Source organism: Lagopus leucura, unplaced genomic scaffold, assembly GCF_019238085.1.
Source record: "Lagopus leucura isolate 7727_CA_CO unplaced genomic scaffold, USGS_WTPT01 Super-Scaffold_100012, whole genome shotgun sequence".
In the NCBI taxonomy this organism is placed as follows: Eukaryota; Metazoa; Chordata; class Aves; order Galliformes; family Phasianidae; genus Lagopus; species Lagopus leucura.
The window spans coordinates 20,780,839-20,802,774 of NW_024962267.1; the positions used below are offsets into that span (position 1 = coordinate 20,780,839).

Consider the following 21,936-nt stretch of genomic DNA (forward strand, 5'->3'; position numbering starts at 1 on the left):
CACAGTTACAAAGCGCAATTTTCATACAATATCTTAATACAGCACTCTTTGTGTGCTTTCTTTTAACTCCCTCCTACACTCCACAATTAACAATAATCCTTTCTTAATACCTGTACCAGTGCGAAGCTACAGGAAAAACAGTAACTTAAAAGTATTTTCTCCTTTCAAAGGAAATCTGATTTCCATAGCTTCATGGGATGTAAGCCACCAGATGTATCTTTTAACTACTACATACAGAAAACTCTTCTGAGATGCTTAAAGGGCACTCAAATCTTGACTTATTTCTCTTAGATGCCACTCAAAGCTGCTTTTCTGTGATACACCTTCAGCCCTTGGTAGAAAAGCCAGACAAAAGGCACAACAGTATTGCTGATATTAGGAGACAATTTAAGTAACAGCACAAACGAATAAAAGAGATGTACAGGATTCTTTTTCGCAGAATAAATCAATTTAACTTACTATTCCAGTGCCTGTATCACAATCAAGACTGAAATTCTAAGCACAACAAGAGGAAGAGTGGGGCATGCTGCTGGCACCCAGGTGGGAGCAGCTCTGCAGGAATGGGAATGGTGGGCACCAAGCTGCACAGGAGCCAGCAGAGTGCCCTTGAGACAAAGACTGATGGTGTCCTGAGTGCACTGAGCCAAGTGTTGGCAGCAGGACAAGGGAGGGGATGCTTCCCTTCTGCTCTGCCACACCTGGAGTGCTGGGTTCAGTTCTGCCCACCAGGACAAGAGAGACCTGGGCAGACTTGAGGGAGTCCAGCCAAGGTGCAGAAAGGACTGAGCAACTCTCCTATGAGGAAAAGCAGTAAGAAATCTGGGACTGTTCAGCCTGGAGAAGGGGAGGAGGCTCAGAGGGATTTCACCAACGTATTTAAAAAAACAAACCAAAAAAACCCACAACACCAAAGAGAGGATACAGAGGTTATGGGGTCTCCTCCTTGCAGATCTCTGAAAGCCACCTATTGTGGGTGCCCCTACTGGAGCAGAAGTGCCAGAGTGAGCCAGAGGTCTCTTCTGTAATTCTATGAAATTCAGAGAAAAGTGTTCAACTATATGCTTCTTTAAAACCCTGCATTTCCACCAACCTGTGAGAGAGAACCTGAAACTAACACAACTGTGTAATTGTTAAGCTTTGCTTTAAAAATGCAGCAACTATACTGAACTTGCTACCCCATGCACGCAGTCTGATGTTATTCTGTAAAATGAGAAGCTTATCTCACTTCAGTCAAGGCTAAACCTATTAATACTCTTCCAAGTGTAGATTTTTTTTTTTAATGTGGGATTATCCAGGGAACATTTTGTTCATCAACATGACTCAAGAGTGGCAGTCCTAATGCTTCATCTGCAATGCATGCAGACTTACTTGCTTACATGCATGTCAATGATTTGATTCATATCCCTTCAAGTTTGAGGGCTAGGTCTCCCTTCAACATTGCTCTGCAGACATATGCAACCTTACCCGTAGCACTCCACAATTAAATTGGAACAGAGATCATCATGGAGTACTTGCAAAGAATTCCTTTAATCAAATTTGACTTTATTTCAGCAAGAAGCTTTCCACTGTCTGATTTTGATTTCTTCACACCCAATTAAACAGACATCTTTAAGAAAAAAAAAACAAAAAAACACTACCCTTGAACTACTACATGTTACAATTTTGCTTGTTATTACACAGAACAAAGGAAAAAAACCTGCAAATTAAGAACAAAGCTCTGGTTTAGGATTATTTTCTGGAAGTCAGACAGAAAGAGCACAAAAGCACTTATCTTCCATACAGTCTTCCAAGTTTGGCTGTTTCCTTTTTACCCTACAGCCAGCTTCTTGACTGCTGTGAAGATACCAAAAAGCAGACAGCTGAAAAATTACTTTCAGAAAAACACTCTAAACACAGCCAATCTAAACAGCACCACACCTAAATCTCACTACAAGGTTGCCCTGTCAACAAGCTCTGATGAAGAACACCGTGCTGCCAGAGCAGCAGTGACACCACCATGTCAAGTGCATAAATAGTGTTTTAAAACTGCATGCCTGTCTGTATACAGTGCTTAGCCAGCTCGCAAAATACATTTCCAACAGTAGGAACCACAGGTCACAGTAATTGGGAAATGCCTGGAGAAACTGGCTGCTTGTGGCCTGGACAGATGTGCTCATTGCCAGGTAAAGAACTATCCAGACAGCCAGGCCCAAAAAGATGCTGCCAGCAGAGTTTGGTAGTCAATCATAATTAGTGTTCCCTCATCAGTGATACAGATGATGGAATCAAGTGAACCTTCTACAAGTTTGAAGAAGACACCAAGCTGCAAGAGCATCAATCTGCTTGAGGGCAGGAGGGATCTGCAGAGTGACGTGCATAGGCTGATTAATCATCTGAGTCCAACTGCATGGCAGCCAACGAAGCTAAATGCTAGGTGCTGCACATGGGTCACAACAACCCCATGCAGCAGCATAGGCTTGGAAAAACTATCTGGAAAGTAGCCCAGCAGAAAAGAACCTGAAGGTGCTGACAATCACCTGAATGAGCCAGCAGCACAGCCAGGTGGCCAAGAAGGCCAACAGCACCCTGGTTTGCATCAGCAAACAGCAGCACTGGGAAACAAGAAGCCTAGAGAAAGCTGTGAAGTGACCTGATGGCAGCCTTTCAGTATCTAAAATGGAGCTAATGAAAGAAGGACAGATTCTTTAGCAGGGTCTGTGGCAACAGGACAAGAGGAAATGGTTTCAGTGGTTACAAGCTCAAAGAGGGTACATCTAGGTTAGATATAAGGGAAAAATCTTCTACAGTGAGGATAGTGAGGCACTGGAACAGGCTGCCTAATGATTTGGATGATGCCCTGTCCCTGGAGACTTTCAAGGCAAAGCTGGACCAGCCCCTGGGCAACCTGATGCAGGGGAGCTGGACTAGATCGCCTTCAGATGTTCTTCCAACTATAAGGATTCTGTGATTATCCCTTTTTACACAGCACCGGTGAGACAACACCCTAAATATTGTGTACTGCTTTAGGCCTCTTATTACAAAGAGGATACTGAGGTTCAGAGAAGAGCAACAAAATTGGTAAAGAGACTAGAAAACAAGCCACAAGGAGCCAGTTGAGGGAAGTAGCATTGTTCAGACTGGAGAAAAGCAGGCTGAGGGAAGATCTCACTGCACTACAACTATCTGAAAGCCAGTTGCAGTGAGGTGGCTGGCTGTTTCTTCAGGAGACCAGTGACAGGACACGAGGAAATGGCCTCAAGTTGCACCATGAGAGGTTTAGACAGGATATCAGAAAGAATTTCTTCAGTGAAAGGGTGGTCACACACTGGAAGGGGCTGCCCAGAGAGGTGATGGAGGCCCCCTCCCTGGAGGCATTTAAGAGACATGTGGCTGTGGCCTGAGGGACATGGTTTAGTGGTGGACTTGATAATGTTAATTAATGGCTGGACACGATCTTGAAGGTCTTTTCCAACCTAAATGTTCTATGATTCTTGTACTTCATTAATAGAAAGGGATGTTTGCCTGAAGTCTCTCCTCCAACTGGTTAGCAGCAACACAACTCCGCACTCACTTTACAACAGCAACAGTATTAAAAAAGTCTACTGTCACATGAAGCACAGTGCAAATATAAATATACCTTAGAAAAGGTCAAGGCTTTAACGATTCCCAGAAATCCAGTGCTAAACCATACTGGAAGATATCATACTTACAAAAGTCTCAAATGATGGAAGGAAACATCATCTTGTTCCAGCCATGGGCCCTTGTCAAATTTCAAGTACTCAATGTCTTCAATTACCTGAAATCAGAGGAAAAAATCATATTAACAGGTGGTCTGATGAGAATGTCAAAGCAGCCCCCTCCAGGCAATTGAAGTAACTGAAATATACTCTTATGCAGTAAAAAGGTCTCCCTGGTAAAACTGTATGAACAACACAGACATTTTAAGCATACGTTAGTATGATCTCTGAGTCACATTTCTGGAGGTAGCAGTCCTGCTGTGAGCATTGCACAGACACACAGTGACCAGCACTACAGTGCCTGCTGGCCTAAGCCTTGGCTGGGATTAAGTAGGCTGGAGAGGTGTTATGTTTCCAAGTTCTTACACCATCTACAACTTTCTTCTTCAACCTGCTGTTGAGACTGAAAGGGAAAAAACACAAGCTCACTCCAAAGGCAAATCAAAGAAAGAATGAAAAGGAGTCTAAATTTAACCCTTTCTGTTGCAAGTAAAATCATTATGCTTAGTGCTGCATAGGAGGGCTGTTTTCTTTCAAAAAGGAGAAGTAGTCTACTGACTGAGAAAAGCTGAAGTGCAGTGAAACTGTTCCTTGATGTTGCTGGGCACGGTTCACAAGACAGAAATGGGGGTACACTCCAGGCTGGAATAGAGTAGCTCTTGAATTAGAAGTCCACAGATTTTGGATTTGATCAGATGTGAAAACCTATCCATGCTCACACGCATCCAGAGCAGAAAGGAAGGGCAAAAGTCTCCATTTGACACCAAGAACTGTTCAAACAAGTAACACCTCAGCAAATCACCCTGCTAGCATCACCAGAATTTCCAATCCATATTTGAGCTTCATTTACAATCTTGTTCCATCAGAAAACGGATCTTTGCTGGTCCATTGGGCAATTGTTTAACACAAGCCCGAGGTTATCACACATGACCTACTTGCTAAAAGGAAACCCAAACCAGTGTCAGGACAATGCACTTAAGCCAAAACCTCAGAGCAACTTGGGAAAGAACAGATCATGGCAACTCCTACCATTTCACAGATGCCTCTTGTAGAAGGATAAAAACTATTGAGGTCAGGACTGAAACCCTCATATTGTTGATCCACTGACAACAAAGCAAGCAGATGCCAGTAATAAGGTGATAAAATAATCAGAAAAGCTTTTATCCTTTACTGCACATCAAATCCATAGTAACCTATTCCCTACAATCACAGTGAACACTAAGTCCCTTTTATTACCACCTGAAGGGTAATAGAAACACACTACTACAAAGGAGTCCCAACTAAAAAGGTTCACTCTGGCACTATTACATTTTTATGGCAAGAAGTAGCAGCTTAGAGATAGGAGTAACTGAACCATCATTTAACTGAAGGCTTCACATTTGCTGAACACTAAATTAGCTGATTGAAGACTTGAAAAATACGGTTAATATGTGACAGCATCAAAGTGTATTTAAAATTGCAAGCAAGATGCTGTTCAACCATCTTTTATCTTCTACAAATAATTAAGTTCTTAAGTGAGATATCATAGCTAAGAGCATGGGAAACCTACTTCTTGTGTTAAATAAATTCACCTGTTGACGGAAAAACAACACGTTTCAGGCCTCAAAAACACTGCAGAAAGCTGCACCACAGACATCTAGATGAGTTTTCAAAATTACACTTGGAAACTGCTTGTTCCTACCAAACTGCCTGACACAGTACGATTATCATTTTTACAAAAGAAAAAGATGAATGTTGTTAGTTCAAATGTCCATTGTTCTTAATTTAGAGGTTAAACTTCCAACATACTTCCCATTAGATGTGCAAAAGCAATTACTCCCCTACTCCATAGCAGAGTTTGCCCCACTGCTGCTGATGACAGGATTAATAATAGAGCTGCTGACAAAAGGGCTCAGACCACGTCGAGGGGAAAAAAGAAATTAATGCCCAAATTAGTTTTGCACACTTATTACTACATCAGAAATCTTCACCAGCAGCTCATTAATAATGGCATCAGCCCTCCTCCTCCAACCAGGCCAGAAGAACAGCTTTTTAATTCACAAGGAATGCATCGGCACCTCCTGGGAATTAGTAGCAAATACATGATTTAGGCCTGACTAAGCAGCACAACACGTAACAACAGCCAGGAGAGATCAGGTCTTAATATACCACAGAGATTGGTAGGATTCAGAAAAAACGGTTTTCAATAATGAGACTCCTTCCCATAATCTTTGCAATTAAGCCAATACAAACAGCTTACAATTTCTAAGCTGGTTTTCACGGCGATCTGGTGAGTTCTGTTGTTAGAAGAACTCCAGCGAGAGCAGAAGGCAACGCAGGTATGGGACAAAGGATGGTCTGTCAGTCAGATCAGGTTTCTCCTTAAGCAAAATGCAGGGTGCAAGGAGCAATGCAGGATCCAACCCCAGGAACTCTTGCAGGAAGAAGCTCAGCACACAAACAGCAGCTGCAACCAAAAACTTCATGCCATCTAGCTCGGAATCCTTGCAATTCCACACTGGCAAAGGACGTGGTACAGAGCTGCTCTGCCATCAGCCCCCCACCTAGATAATTTCCTCCAGTTTACACAAGGTGGGGTCACCGAATAAAATCAATGCATAATACAAAACACTGTGTACAAGTACAGAGGAATTGGAACTGGTCCAGTCCTGCTTGTAAGTCATAACCCTTCTATATCCACTTTTTTTAAAAAGGGGAAATAAAACAGAAATTATTTGAATTCAAAAAGCCAACTTTTTACTATTTTGTTCTCGTGTAAATGTGGTTTGAAATGTTCTAACCAAGATCACTTGAGCACTTACAAATCCTTTAATTGTTACAACCAATCTTAATGACAATATGAAGCCCCAACTGATCTTTTTAAAAGACACTTCAGAAATAGAAGTTCTTTCTAAGCTGCACGTTTTCTATGAGCAATTCAAAAACTGTTACACTATAAAGTCATACAAAATTAAGTTCCCAAATTGCAGTAAAGAATTTGTAGCTGGAAGCTGGCTAACAGTTAAGTATTAGCTCTATTAGCAGGGTATAGCTGCCTACACACAAAAACCCTTTAAGCAAAAACCAATTCCCTTCTGTTATCCCTTATTTACAAACGCCAGTCTTTTCACTTCAAAGGTAAACTGAACCCAGGCATAAGGGAATCAATGTCATTCTTTCAAATGGAAAAAAATCCTAGTTTCTGTAACTAATATCTAACAATGAGAATATGATCCCATCTTGGACCTGGACTTCAATAATCTGTCCTCTATCCCAGATTTGTCCAACTAAATTAAGAAAAGGATTATCAGTGTGCACTCTTGTTACGCTCAGCCACGACGCAAATTTGCTGAGCTCCATAGACTTGACTTGAGCAATAAGACCTTTAGACAGACTTCAAACTCTGATCTGCAGGATTAAAATAAAACCTCTAGCAATGACTTTTCTAGGAAGTCTGGGGAGGAGACAAATGGCTTTACCCTGACCACTTCAAAACACGTTCAGGAAGAACAGAAGAAAACAAGCTCTCATTTCTTCCAACACCTCCACACTCCTTGAAACACAGCTCTCAACTCCTACTATCCTTTCTGATATCCTGAAAAGCTAACAATAATTGCTCAAATATTCTTATCCACATGCTGACCTCTTCTTTTCCATTCATTTCACCCTTTTCCTGTCTAATTTCGTCCCTCAAGAGATAATTTTAAAATTTCAGGACTAAGAAAAAATAGGAACATTTAGTCCCTTCAATCATTTTCTCTTCCTGAAAGCAGTGCAGAAGGAATTACATCAGAACTGTCCACCTGTAATGATCACAGGTAGCTATCTGCATAAATAAAGTCAAATCTCACAACAAAGGCAAAGAAAGGCCATTGGTATTTAAAAATTATAAAGATATTCCATTTTCAGAAACTTCCCTTTTTGCAGTACTCCAAAAACAGCTATTTTATATGACTAACGGCACTTCAAGGATTTTAGGGACTGCAAAGTCCATACCAACATTCCCAGCTTTACAAAACCTTTATGCATGGAAACACAAGGCTCTCAGGTGAATGCTACTGTAATGCACACTGCACAAGTAGAAGCTACTCTGAGCTTCCAAACAAAGTCAGCCCCTAGAGAGTAAAGTTTACTGCAGGATTCAACTGAACTAAATCACTGACTCCAACTGCATGTACTACACTCACAGAGCCAAGAGATTTTCCATCCGCTTGCTCATAGGATTAAGCTTTGCCATCTGGCTCAAGGAGAAAAAATGCAAGTCAGTAACAATAACATTATGCTTCTTTGTGAAAAAAAAAAAGTAATGCTGTCACTATATGCTCCAGCATGGGTGGATATGAGTGTCAGAGCTCTACCAACTGAACAGAGCCCCTTTGACAGAAGTCAAGCCTAACTTGCTCTTATCTAACAAAAGATAAGACCTAACAAAAAGCCTCTCTTACTACTCCTCATTTCACAGCTGTAGCCTGGCCACAGCAGCATAACATACTTGATGCCCTATGGGAGCTATCACTCCCAACCATTACCAGTTCTCTCTGAAAACCTGAAAACACACAATTCGGGATCTCCAAGTTTCACTGCTGCTGTGGAGAGTCTTCCACAGCTGTGGTGGGCTGATCCCAGCTGGCAGCTAAGCCCCCACCCAGCTGCTCACTGCTCGGCAGTGGGAAGTGAAGTGGGAGAGCAAGAGAATTAGAAGGACAAAAGCAAGAACAGCTAATAAGTCGAGACAAAGACAGTTTAATAAACAAAAAGGAAGAGAAAAAGCAAAAACAAGCAAGCAGTGGTGCCGAGGCAATCACTCACCAGCTCACAGTAGCAGATGGATGCCCTGTTAGTCCTCAAGCAAAGGCTACTTTGGAACTCCCTCCATGGCAGAGTGTGATGTTACATGGTACAGAACACCCCTTTGGTCAGTTTGGGTCAGCTGTCACAGCTGGAATGAAGGAATACTTCCATCCCAGCTGGACCAGTACATCCATAAGTGAGGAAAGCAGTAGCAGGTTACCTCCTTCAGGGCTTCAAAATGTTCAAATATGCTCAGCACGGGTACAAGCAGTCAGATACCTCTCTCACTGCAAATGCCAAGGTTGGCAGTAACAATCTTAATTAAAGCTTGCAAGAGGGGTCAAGGACAACAGAAAGGCCTTCTTCAAATCCACTGCAGATAAAACTAACACTAAAGGCAATGCAGGCCCACTGATGAATGAGGTGGGTGCCCTGGTGACAGAAGTCACAGAGAAGGCAGAGTTACTAAATGCCTTCGTCTGTCTATACTGCTACAGGCTGTCCTGAGGAGTCTCACACCCCTGAGGAAATTGGGATAAAGGAAGAGTTTGCCTTGGATGATGAGGACTGTGTTATGGAACAGTTAAGCAATCTGGACATCCATAAGTGCACGGGACCTGATGGACCTGATGGTGTTGAGGGGGCTGGTGGAAGTCACTGTAAGGCCACTCTCCAAGATCTTTGCTAAGTTGAGACCCTTACTGCTACTCCAGAGTGCAAATGAACTTTGAGGGATTCGATTCCATCCCAGACAATGAAACACAACCACCACAATCTGTACAGAATTACATAAAGCCAATGACTGTTTTCAGAGGGGATCGCAGCTACAGAGGCAAATTTCAAAAGAAGAAAGTAAGTTTCTACTTCCCCACTATTATTTTCCACAAGCAAGAACATCTGTTGAAATAAGGCAAGTGTTAATGTGTCATGCAAAACACTTTGGAGAAGGTGATACAGTAGAGACACCACACGCTAGTCAACACAGATGAATAACCCAGGGTTACCAGCTTTGCAACAGCTCTGATTATCAAGTTGTTTTCTCAGAGCTGATCATCACTGGCTTATCGCAAACAACAGCTATTTTACTGCAAAGGAACCTGTGTACCAATCTGGATCATAAGAAGCTGTGTAGTGGCAAAAGCCAATAGAAATAGACTTTATGCTTGTAGGAAAAATCTCAGCTGGCTGCTGAGTGTGACTTACTTCTTGGTTAATGCCTTTAGTTCCCAAATTAAGCTATAAAGAACCTTACCTATCCCACCAGCCACAACACTTCAAAGAGTGATACCAAAGAGACAAATAATGTACAGCCCAGAGAGTCAGGAAATGCTGTTTCCACTGCCTCAGGATTTGTTTGGAAAAACAATCCAGATGTGGAAACACTTGGCATAATTTAAATGAGCCAAAAGATTCTTTTGAAGAAAAAAAATTAGCAGTAATAATAGAGTGGAACTTGCTTGCTCAGGCAGACAGGTATAATGGCAAAAGGGATGGGGGGAAGGGTGTACACTCTCCTGACAAAAATGCAATCACTCATGCAACATCACTGCAAAGCACTTATAGTCCCAGCCCAGAATACTGACAGAGCAGCAAGCACTAATTGCATAAAGTAGCTAATTAAGTTTATTATCTAAGATAAGGTGTTTTCTTCATGTTTCTGTTTTGGAAGCAGCAAACTCTTTACCTTCTCCACATCCTCTGCCTCACTTGCTGTGTATTGCAGAATTTCACTGTTCTCACTGCAATGGAAAAAAAATAGAAAGAAGTTGAGCTCACAGGACACAACTGCTTTTAACATCTTCTCACCTCTACATCAAAATGAAGCAGAAATTACATTCAAAAGCACAAAAACAGAACCCAAAGCTTTTTTTATTTTTTCCAGAGCCTGCAATAGATGTGTTGGATCTGTGAGTTGTTTCTTTCCTGACATAAAACTGTACAAACGACCTGTAGAAAGTCTACAGTTTTAGTTCAATAAGAAAAATAGAAATATCCCACCTACCAATCTGTTTCCATTTCACTGATGTTACCATCGGCACAAATGCCCAATCTACTTGACAACATAAAACTGTTCAACCCAAAGCTTCAGCAGACCTTCCATTTTTATGTGTACATTAACACTTGTGGGTAAGTCTTAAGAAAATAATACATTCATTCGTCATTATTACTAAGTCAGAGCTAAATGAACCAATGCAACAGAGGCAGTGTGATCTATGTGTAGAACAAAGAACATAAGGCAGGCAACATGCTGTTTTCTTAATTGTACAGCATAGAAAAGTCACCTCTAAGTTTAATCAGAATCGAGGCTGGCAGTGTAAACAGTGCTGCTGGAGGCAGGACTGCTAACAAAATAAAAAGTTGCAGCAGTTCAGGCTGGTTCCTCATCTGCATTATCATCTTTCAGCCAGAGCAGCCCTGGCTAACAAAAACCAGTTTCCTTACGAGGCGTCCTTTATTCACATGAAGCCCCAAACTTTTACATTGTCAGCCATTCAACTGGTGCTCCCAATAGTGGACTGTTTGAAGAGGGTTTTTTTTTCCAGCTTGAGGGGAAAAAAAGCAGAAACCTCACAGAACTCCTCAGTCACAAAAAGAACACGGGTGGTTTGCTTTCAAGGGAGCCGCTGTAGGATGTGAACACACACCTTCAGTTTCAACTGTCACAAATTAGAAGGTAAGCCAGGCCTCAGCCTTACACTGGCAGCTGCATTAGCAATGCAGATCAAATCACTTGATACTCTGCATGTTATCAGGGCTTTCATTATGTGAAAACAGCTGCTCAGTGGAAGCGCTATTGGATATGAAAGATAGCATCAGTGATCTGAGACCACTGGACCAGAAAATCAATCAAAAGACAAAAGCTGTCTGTTCGTAGTCACCAAGAACCTGCCTCATAGCAGCCAGCTCACAAATGCATTAAAAAGATTATATATATGTGGATAGATGGACACAGATACATATAAGGACATTCTCAGGCATATCAGACTAGAAAGGAAGCACAAATTTTATGATCACCAAATATTCACTCTAAGACTGAAGTACCAGGAAATCCGGTATTAGTTTGTTACAGTCTGTAACAGCCAGGCATGCTCATCATTTGGTGCACCACTGAGCAAGTCAGCAAGCAAACAGTTAAAGGCAGTTGAAGGCAGTGTGCATCTATGCAACATGCAAGTCATCAGCGAGGTCCAGAGATAGGCACAGCTGAAGTTTCACATGTGCAGATCTCCTCCCACCAAGGGAACAGAGACATCTCCCTTCAGGCCTGAGCACGCAGATCGATGTGACAAGCCATTGTGAGCCTGGGCACTGATGAGGATGCCAAGTAGAGGGTGTTTGCTTAACAAGTGTACTGACCACATCCAGACAAAGGGGAAAGAGTTGAAATCACAGCAGGACCAGTTAGGCTAGGTTTAGCCTCGCTGAACGACGCAGTGTTTTTCTGAGGCTAGATTTGATCCAAAGAATAAGCAGCATTTTCCTCCTTGCAAGTAAATTCAAACCTACTCTGCCCTCGGGGGGATGACAGTCCCATCATTGCCCACCCTTCCTCCCTGCCACTTTCTTCTGGCAGCTGTTAATCTGTGTAGGTTAGAGGCAGCTAACCATATACTGCACCAACAGCTTCTGTCCCTGTATGAATGACAAGCTCAACATCAAGTTATCCACTTCAATTGCACAATTGTACTGATTTACCATGGAGCTGAAGCGAGAAAGCAACAAGGAAGCAAGCAAGCAACAATATTCCTGAAGATCTTCTATGACTTAAATAAATGAAACTCAATAGTCAATTTCATGAACAAAACAAGTCTTGCATGAGTAGACAGTTTTGATGTAAAGCAGACCTGACTCTGTAACCTTTAACAGCTTTTTTTTCCTGAAAGTAACCTGCTCAGAATAGCAAGACTGCTCACACTCACGTTTTTATATTTGTAAGGCAATTTGATTTTTGATAGAGCTATTTCTTAAGAATGGGGACATCTGACAAATTATTACAGTCTCAAGTTCACAGTTCACACATTCTCACTTCCCAGCCAGAGAAAGCTGGGAAGTTCAAAGACAAGCACTTCAGCCTGTAAAGGCAGGTAGCAGTGCACTCTTTTAACAGTATCAACAAAGTCCACTGAATCCTCTCCTGGATGCAATGTGTCTGCCTCACAAGGCAGAGAAACTGAACTAGAAACGGGAAAGAGAAGCCCTTATCTCTCTCCTTCTGTATCACCATCAAGAAATTAGCCAAAGCTATGACAACTGAGAAGAGTTGTTAGGGAAGGTAACATCCCAAGTGTGGCACACAACAGATCCAGGCTCAGCTCCACTAACAATATCCAATGAATTTACTACTGTACAACATTCCTCCCATGTGCTCCTAAAAACATTTCACTTTCAGTACTCCAACACTGCAGTGGTGACATCAAGCTTCTAAGATGCAGGAAATTACTATGCACAAGTATACACAGACAGCATACCAAGGATACAGCACCATATAAATAGGGCATCACATTGTAGCACATAGCAGAAAAAGGATTATCTCACATTATGTGGTTTTATTTGCTTCTATTTGAAGAGATTTTAGGATCATGACACATTTCTTTACTCAAAGACTCAGTGAACAGAGCAGTTTGGTTTGCTAACCTCATTTCTGGTAAGAAGGTTTTCTTATAAGCATCCTCAATGTTCTGGAGATACGAAGCAGGCACCTTTTTCTCGTAAGGCTAAAAATAGACAGAAAACAGAAGAATAACATTACAAAGTGTATTTTCTTTTCCCCATCAGCACAGGAGCCTAAGCAGAAGTTGGTCCTACACCATCTGTCAAGAGTTCACTCTTGTATTAGCAGCTATTCAGTGAACCATACTTGAGTTTCAAGAGTTAAGTCATACAGAGCATTTAGAGTTTCTTAAACATCAAGAGTACCCCAAGGAATGAGTCACAGAATGTAGTAATCACTGCTTTACACCCGCCATCTCCATGGTTTTAATCATTAGACATGAGCGAGATTCTTCTGATCTGATAGTGAATCTAGTCAATAAAGGAAAAGGCTCAACAGAATGATGTAAGAGCAAAACAAAAAGCTTTCTTAAAATTTATTGCAGTTTTTGGGAATTCTCATTTTTCCAGAGTTTGCATGAACCAAACAACAGTCTCAAAACTTAAATTTTATCAGTCCTTGAAAAGTTATCTATTTACATAATCCAGGAAATTATATATTATCACCTGAAAGAAAGGAGAGGATCATCCCAGTCTGCCTTTCCAGCAAGAGGGCCAACGTTAACCCATTTCTCTAGTTTCAGACAGTTGCATGGACAGCCATTTTCTTCTCTATCTTCTTTTGGGATTTAAAGGATATCCTACCAGCTGTTAGACAGTTCACCGCAAGCCTAATCTCCTACACATCTTGCCTTAATGTCACGTTTGCAAAATAACCGGAATTTCTTTCATTTAGCATGTCTTCCTTCAGTTCAATCCTAAAATCAAGGCACGATTCCTGCCACTATTCAAATAGGAAACACACCTCCAAGATGCCCACCGCATTGGAAGGTGCTGCATCTCTGCCAGCCGGCCCCACTGGAAGGCTTCTCTTCTTCCAGAGCTCTGCAATAACTGTACTCAATACCAACCACAAACACTCCATCCACCAGGAACCCAAAGTTCTATCCCCAAACAAGCCCCACAATGCCCAGCAGGTGCCACTGCCCTAGGGAAGCTCTGTTACACCAGCAATTCATGCCAGAACGTCTCAAAAGTGCCGCTGACCTTTTTGCTCATAGGGGCAAAGAACGGGCAGGTTCCCACAATACATTAAGTTTCTATTTCTGTAACTGAAGTTGCTAAAACAAAGAAATCCATAGTTCTCCCACACAAGAGTGCCTTGTTCGTTAAAGAGTAGAGGCGCGTTTAGTCAGCGTCCAAACTGCTGGAGGGCAGGAAAGGAGCCACTTGAGCAGCAGGCAAAGCCATTGAGGCTACACAGACCACAAAGCAGCAAGGGCAGCCTTCCACTTCACAGCTCTGAAGTCACTTCCCTTTGGCAATGATCAGCATCCCTCTTAAATGGGCAAAAACAAAACGCTACTGACTTAAACCCAGCACACCAACACACACTTGCTTCAAGAAGCAGACATCACCAAGCATTTAAGGGACCTGAGAATGGCTTTTGTAATAAATCAAAGCTTTCTTTTAATATATCAGGCTTTCCACAGTTAAATACCTCACCTGAATACAATTTTCTATAGCCATGGCATAAGGTAAACATCATTAAACCCTCAGAACGGATCTGAGAACAGTTACAAGCATGCGTCCAAACACCACAGGAGGTTAAGGAAAAAATCCAAACCAAACATCGTATTTAATCATTACACAAAAACCTCCTACCATTTTTCTGATAAATAATAATTTCAATAACCCAGTAACGTAATATGGTGATAAGAAATTTTAAGAGGTAACGCTATAGAACTGAAGTTACTTTTATTTTCAACAGCAGTATCTATCCACTGCCATGAATTTAAAAAGCAGCTTGAAAGATGCTTGATGATGGGAGTTACAACAGTTCCAGAGGATCTGGAAAATAAACTGTCGAAGATAACAATACATAAAGTCACCTATCAAACCTCAGATCACATGGAAGTTGCACTGGTGACAAGAATCAGCTGTACTCCTTCACAGGTATAAGACTGGCCAGAAAGCTCAATGGTTTTTCTATCTCACGAAAGATCTATAAAAGCTAGCTTAAAGTTTTGTTGTATTAACATCAAAGCACCAAGCTTTCATAACCGCCCTCGATTCAGGAAACTAACTGAATTTGCAGGTAATCCCTACTTGAACTGACAAGCAATTAACATCGACAAAGGTCTGAAAGAGCAGTCATCTGGGGAAGCTGGAGAAGGGGCTTCTGGCATTCAGGAAGCACAGATCGCAGAGCAAGGAGCACACTACTTGAGTGCAGCTCCTGAAACTGCAGCTAGGAAGACTACCTTTTAAGAGCCTGAATTACCTCTCCTTTCTCTTGAAGCCTCTTCTGCACATCTGGGACAGGTACATCTAAATAAATGACCAAGTGAGGTGGCAGGAATTCACAAACGCTGATCTCTTTTATCTCCTTGTAGTGATCAACACCTGCATTAAAAAGCAAAGAAAACACAAAAGCTAAAGCCAGCAGAACTTAATCCAAACGAGGAACAAGTGCAAAGGAACAGCATGAGAATTATACCTCATCATTTCTTGAGTGTTTTTCTTGTGTTTGCTAAACACATTCTATTTCCAAATAAAACGTACCCCCTACTATTTTATTTGAAGTTTCCTCTTCATGGTAGATATACCAAGCTTAAGGGTAGGCTTTTCCACAAAGAGGATTCAGGACAACCAGATTCTTCTACCAGATCAACATCTTAAAGCATTCTTTGGGTAATAGTTTGGTGATTAGGAACCTGTCAGGGGAAGCATTTAATTCAATATTTAGGTGGCTTTAATAGCACAAATTCCATTTAATCTAGCTGAAGTCCGAGCTTCTCTCCACAAAGCTCACTGGCTCAGCTAAAAACATCACCAGGCATTCTAACACAAAGAGCCTGTGAAAAAATTTAAAGCCTACCATTCCCATCATCACAGTAAAAAGCTGCCAATAATATTAAGGATTTTGGTACAATTGGGTATTTGTTGATTAGATTTTATGTTAAATTGTGGATTACTGGGCTTTGCTTGCAAATTAATAGGACATTCATTCATTCATTATAACCACCCTCAAACTCATTCAGCAAAAAGCTGCAATTTACAGCATGTGTTTAAAAAACAAAACAAAAAAACAACATATCCTAAATCTAAGACAAAGTGGACAAGAAGCACAAGGCGGTCAGGGAAACAAGGGAATGAGTACCTCTACCTCAGGAAAATGCCAGAAATAAGAGCTTCAATTGCATTTTACTTGGGGGTCAGATTAAGATTCACCTCTATCAGTATTTTCTACACTTCAGACTTGCATGTATTTGCCAAAGTTCAGCATCCGTAACTGAGAGCTGCAGAATGGTTGTGGTTGGAAGGAATATCTGCAGATCAGCTGGCTCATTCACTCTACTCAGAGCAGGACCAATGAGAGCAGGTGGCTCTTGACTGTGTCCAGTTTGATTCTGAGCATCTCCAAGCATGGAGCTGCCATTGCCTTCCTGCACAGTCTGCTCCAGGATTTGACCACCTTCACAACAGAAAAGGTTTCTATGGACGTTTAACTTGAACTTTTTGTAACCCATTTGTGCTGCTTGCCTTTTGTTCTCTTGCTAAATACCACTGAGGAAAGTCTGGTTCCATCTCCGTACTCCTCCCCCGTCAGGTATTTACACTCATCCCTTCAGAGCCTTCTCCAGGCAAAAATGAAAACATCCCAGCTCTCAGCCTTCCCTTCTGTCAGACACTCTAGGCTCCTGATGACCTTCTTCATGGCCTTTTTCTGGACTCACTCCAGCAATTCCATGTCTGTCTTCAACTGAGAGCTTAGAATTGGTCACAAAACTCCAGATGCGGTCATCACTGCCTGTGAGCAGCTGACAGCACTCTTCATGCAGCACCCAGGCTGTTGGTAGCCTTTTGTTCCACAAAGGCACACTGTTTGCTCATGCTGCTGTGCATCAAAAGCTTCAGGTTTCCACAAAACTACATCCCAGACATTTGGCTCCAGTCAAGACAAACAACATCCAGCACTCCTTTCATCCACTGAGCCAGCTTGCCGCATGGAGCTGACTATTAGGTGATTAAGCACAATTTCTCCTTCATAAAACTGTAACAACTATTTGCAATCACCTTTACATCCTTAATATGTTAAAAATGGCTTCCAGGAGGAACAGCTCCATTACCTTGTTAAAGTCTTGCATTCTCCTCCTTACACTTTGTGCAGGCAAGAAAGCATTTGCACTCTTCAAAATTCGAAAGGTAACTGGCAATCTAAGGCAAGCAGGCCAAATCCCAACAGTCCATGATTTACCTCCCATCTAATGCTGCAAGATCAAGGTCTGCCTGAAGGATACCTCACAGAAAATTCACAGGAAAAATATCATACAAAATCTCACATAGAAAACTCATCCTCATAAGCATGCTCACACACTTACTAAGGGAGGCTCTCCCTAGCTGATGAGATACAAGTAAGCAATACTCAGAATATACAAGCAAACTGAGGCCTTAAATAAGGATTAGGAAGTCCCACAGATTGAGACTGGTCTTCAATGAAAGAAAGACCAAGGTGCCAAACACCTCATGAACAAAAGCAAATATTTAAAGTAGCCAGTCTTTCCAGCAGGCTTCTTTTTTTTTTTTTTTTTTTTTTTTTTTTTTTTGCTAATTTATTACATTTATGACATTTGTTTATGACAAAATAACTTCCCTTTTTCGTGCAGGTAACTTACATCGTTTGTGGATATAGCCCTGTTTAAACATTGCATCCAAAAACACAAAGTCGCTGTAGGGGGAGCGCTCCATCACCACACCTTGACCTGCAATTGAAAGCAGACTCCAGTCAGACTGGGCTCAGAAAGACCCCTGGCAGCAGCATTCAAATTTACAGACGGCGCTGTTCTTGCAGACAATTTTCTGAAAACTTGCCTAAGAGATTTTAAATAAAACAAAAGAGCAAGAGTTTTCTGTTCACACAAACAAAGATGTGCATGTTAAATGCCTGTCTAATCCATATACACTCATACTCTGCCTAGCACTGCAGCAAGTAAGGATTAATATATTTAAGCAGCGCACTTATTTTTGTGTTTGTGATGCTTTCTGGTACTCACACTTCATCATTTTTCGGAAAACACTTCTACTAAAGCACAAGCAACAGGTAAATCAGTGTTGATTGAGAAAAGCTTTTCACACCAGAAGACACTCAGAAATTAATTGTTATAATCACCAGCACAAAGCAGTACTTAGTGAAATCAAAATGACAGAACAAAAGATGTCATCAGGAAAGTTTTAGGGAGTTTTAAAAAGGCTACAGAACTCTCAGCTGTGTTGGTATGTTTAAGATGGCCTTTTTTATACGGTTCTATCATTTAAAACCAATGAAACTGATAACAGTATGCATTTCCTTCATTAGAAACAATACAAGACATTGTCCTAACACAAAACATGCAAGGTATTCTTCTAAATGTGTTATACAACCACACTCACTAAAAGGGTCTTAATTTCAAAACACAGATTCTAGCAAAACACTTAAAAACACCTGAAGAATTTTCACTCAACACAGACATTAAACGTATCCAGTGTGAAATCTAACCTGTGGTAAGCAGATGTTCCAATGCATCAGAGTACTGTAAAACACGGTTACCAAACAGCCAAGCTTGCAGCCTGTAAGAGTGTCCATCAGGGCATTTTGGATCATTGTAAAATCTCTCTAGGTTACAGAAGCCATTAAACCTCTCATCCAGTAGCAGTCCGTCTCCTGCGATCCTGTCTTGATAATGGATATCCGCTTCTGGGAAATATTTCATTCCTGACAAGAAAGGCAGAAACTCAAAAGAGAACACCAATCAGAACAGTGAGTTGTACTTGCTTACTATTAGCATCTCCTATTCTCATTTATGTATGAAGGTCTACTCTAAATAACATCTGAAGACAGCACACAAAGCCCTCTGGCCTATCACCTCACAGAAAGCTGATGGAACCCAATTATTAGGTTTTATTACTCCAGCTCTATGATGTGAGTTGAACATTTGTTTTAAGCAGAACTTTTATCATACTAGTTCTCCATTAACGTGGATGCTCTGAGCACATCACAGAAAACACCTCCGAAAAACCTCTTAAAGTCCTCGGTGACTTCATGACAGTCGGAAGCTGTAAATGGACATTACTGGAATCAAAATGTCATTTACAATGACCTGGCAACATCCCTGTCACCTCAAGTTTCATCAGCACTTTAGTCTGCCTCTATCTATACGCCATTAACTGTGACGCCATCTAACAATTTGCTAGCCAAGAGTTGACGTTCTGGTTAACTTCTTTTATGCAATCACAATGACACTGTTAAATTCCAGTAAACATTGAAATCATAGACTCATAGAATCAACAAGTTTGGAAAAGATCTCTGAGATCATCCAGTGCAACCATCTACCTACGCATTTCCACTGTAAGTCACGTCCCTCAGTACAACATCTAAACATTTCTTGAACATCTCCACGGACAGTGACTCAGCCACCTCCCTGGTCAGCTGGTTCCAGTGCCTGACCATTCTTTCAGAAAAGAAATTGTTCCTAACATCCAATTCGAATCTCTACCCGCACAACTTGAAGCTGTCACCTCTGCCCTATTGTTAGTTATACGAGAGAAAAGGCAGATCCCACTTCAACACAGCCTCCTTTCAGGGAGCTGCAGAGAGCAATAAAGCCTCCCATGAACTTCCTCTATGCCAGACTGAACAACCCCAGATCCCTCAGCTGCTCCCTATAAGACCTTATTGACATTTTCTGGACGCGCTTCAGGGCTGCAATGTCTTTCTTGCAGTGAAGGGCCCAACACTGAACAGAAAACTCAAGGTGCGGCCTCACCAGAGCTGGGTACAGAAGGACAATCACCTCCCACTCCTGCTGGCTGCACTATTTCTGACACCAGCCAGGATGCCATTGGCTCTCTTGGCCACCTGGGCACACTGCTGGCTCACGCTCAGCCTGATGCTGACCAACACCCTCAGGTCCATTTCTTCCACACAGTCTTCCAGCTACTCTGCACACTACAGGGAAAATAAAGCCATACCTAAAAAGCCATACCTAATTTATCTGCAATATACTGTGCCAGCTTGCCCTTCCCAGACGACAGGTTGCCATCCACTGTGAAGATTTTACTGTATTTGCTGAATTTTTTAGAGGCTCTCTCTCCCAGCATGTAAGCCAGCCAGCCATACTGCAAAGGGCGCTGGGAGCTGATGTGAACGCCTGCCTGAAAGACAACACAGCAATACGATTAAAAGCTGACAGCGCTCTTAAGCCACACCGGGCGTATTTTCCACAGGCGCACATCTAGCGCAGGGGTCACGCAGCAAGCTCGGCGCTGAAGGTCACCTCCCCCTCCCTTCTCCTGTTCCCTCCGCCCCCCCGAGGCCCTGCCGTCCCCGGGTTCCCGCTCACCGCCGGCAAGACGGCGCTCCGCAGGCGGCCGCGGGCAGCAGAACTGAGGGTAGCGACGGCGGCCGGGCCCAGGCGGGTCCGCCACAAGGACATGGCGGCGCCGACGGAGCCGGAGCTGCGGGCGCTCAGAGATGACGTCACGGCGGGGCGGGAGGCGCGGGCTGCGCGGCTGTGTGGTGGCTGCGAGGGGAGCGTTGGTTGGGGTGCTGTGCGGGGTACCAGAATGCTGCAAGAAAAATATTGAAAATTAGAATGTTTTGTTACTTGCATCTTAATTATACTGTATGTGTTACGAGGGCTGTCCCAACTGTAATGCCTCCTGCCAGCATAAGTTGGCCCACTCATCAGAGGTGGATGTTGGTGGTATGGCAGTGGGTTGAACCTTTCTAGGCTTCAGCCGTGCACAGGAGACCCATGAGGACAGGAGTGGATAGGAGGAAAGAGCAAAACAGCTTAGGCACCAGCATCTTCCCACTCCCTGTTCAGTGTGCAGGCACCTCCTCAGCCACCAAACTTGTAGCCAGCAATGCTTGCAGGTGCTGCATCACCAAGCCCTTGGTGGGCTTGCTCCTAAGAAATTGTTGCTGAGGTACACCACGTGCCAGGAGGCTGGAACAGGGGCTGCAGGAGGAGAGAGGACATCTTCAGGTTGGATATTAGGAAAAAATTCTCCAAAAAAGAGTCTGGGCACTGGAACGGACTGCCCAGGGAAGTGATGGTGTCACCATCCCTGGGGGTGTTCAAGAAACATGGAGATGTGGTCCTTAGGGACTTAGTTTAGTGGGCATGATGGGGATGGGTTGACGGCTGGACTAGACGATCTTAGAGGTCTTTTCCAACCTGAATGATTCTATGATTCAGCAAGGACCCAGGGCGGGGGAAGACAGCCCCGGATACCACGTCCCTAGTGCTGCTGGCAATTCAGCCAATGCCCACTCGGCGAGCAGAACGTCCCTTCCGATCTTGGAGGTTTTGCTGATCCTTGCCACAAGACGGGGCTGGGTAGTGCTAAAGGAGAGCTGCTTCTCTGCCAGCCGCCTTGCATGTCTCCCTTCTGGTGCAATATACGGTTGCAGGACATCACTTGGGCTGTTTTTCAGTCTGCACTCCATCGATGTCAATTCTTCAGCATTGGTTCCCGCCCCAGATCCCCACCCAGCATATTACTGACTCCATGCCTGTGTCCCTGCCGTGGTTCTGTGACACCCTGACATAGCCTGATGGTGACCTAAAGCACTTCAGAAGAGACCCCTCTTTGGGGCTGTGGGAAGTTCTCGACTTGAGATCAAGAGTAGTGTATCTTTCTAGTACAGCACAACAGCCAGCATCTCTCACACATCACCCATTCTCAGCCTAGT

The 21,936-nt window shown here is 42.8% G+C and overlaps 1 protein-coding gene across 1 annotated transcript in view; it reads right to left on the minus strand.

Moving 5' to 3' along the window:
- The window catches only part of NDUFA10 (NADH:ubiquinone oxidoreductase subunit A10), a 39,431-nt gene extending 18,728 nt beyond the window's left edge, over positions 1-20,703 (minus strand). Inside the window, exons 1-8 of the mRNA XM_042874299.1 lie at positions 20,579-20,703; positions 20,222-20,390; positions 18,736-18,951; positions 17,876-17,962; positions 15,481-15,602; positions 13,122-13,201; positions 10,171-10,225; positions 3,690-3,775 (exon numbers count right to left, since the gene is read on the minus strand). Coding sequence (XP_042730233.1) covers positions 3,690-3,775; positions 10,171-10,225; positions 13,122-13,201; positions 15,481-15,602; positions 17,876-17,962; positions 18,736-18,951; positions 20,222-20,390; positions 20,579-20,671 — 908 coding nt within the window. The 5' untranslated portion in view covers positions 20,672-20,703. The remainder of the gene's footprint in view (positions 1-3,689; positions 3,776-10,170; positions 10,226-13,121; positions 13,202-15,480; positions 15,603-17,875; positions 17,963-18,735; positions 18,952-20,221; positions 20,391-20,578) is intronic.
- Positions 20,704-21,936: the final 1,233 nt, after the last annotated feature.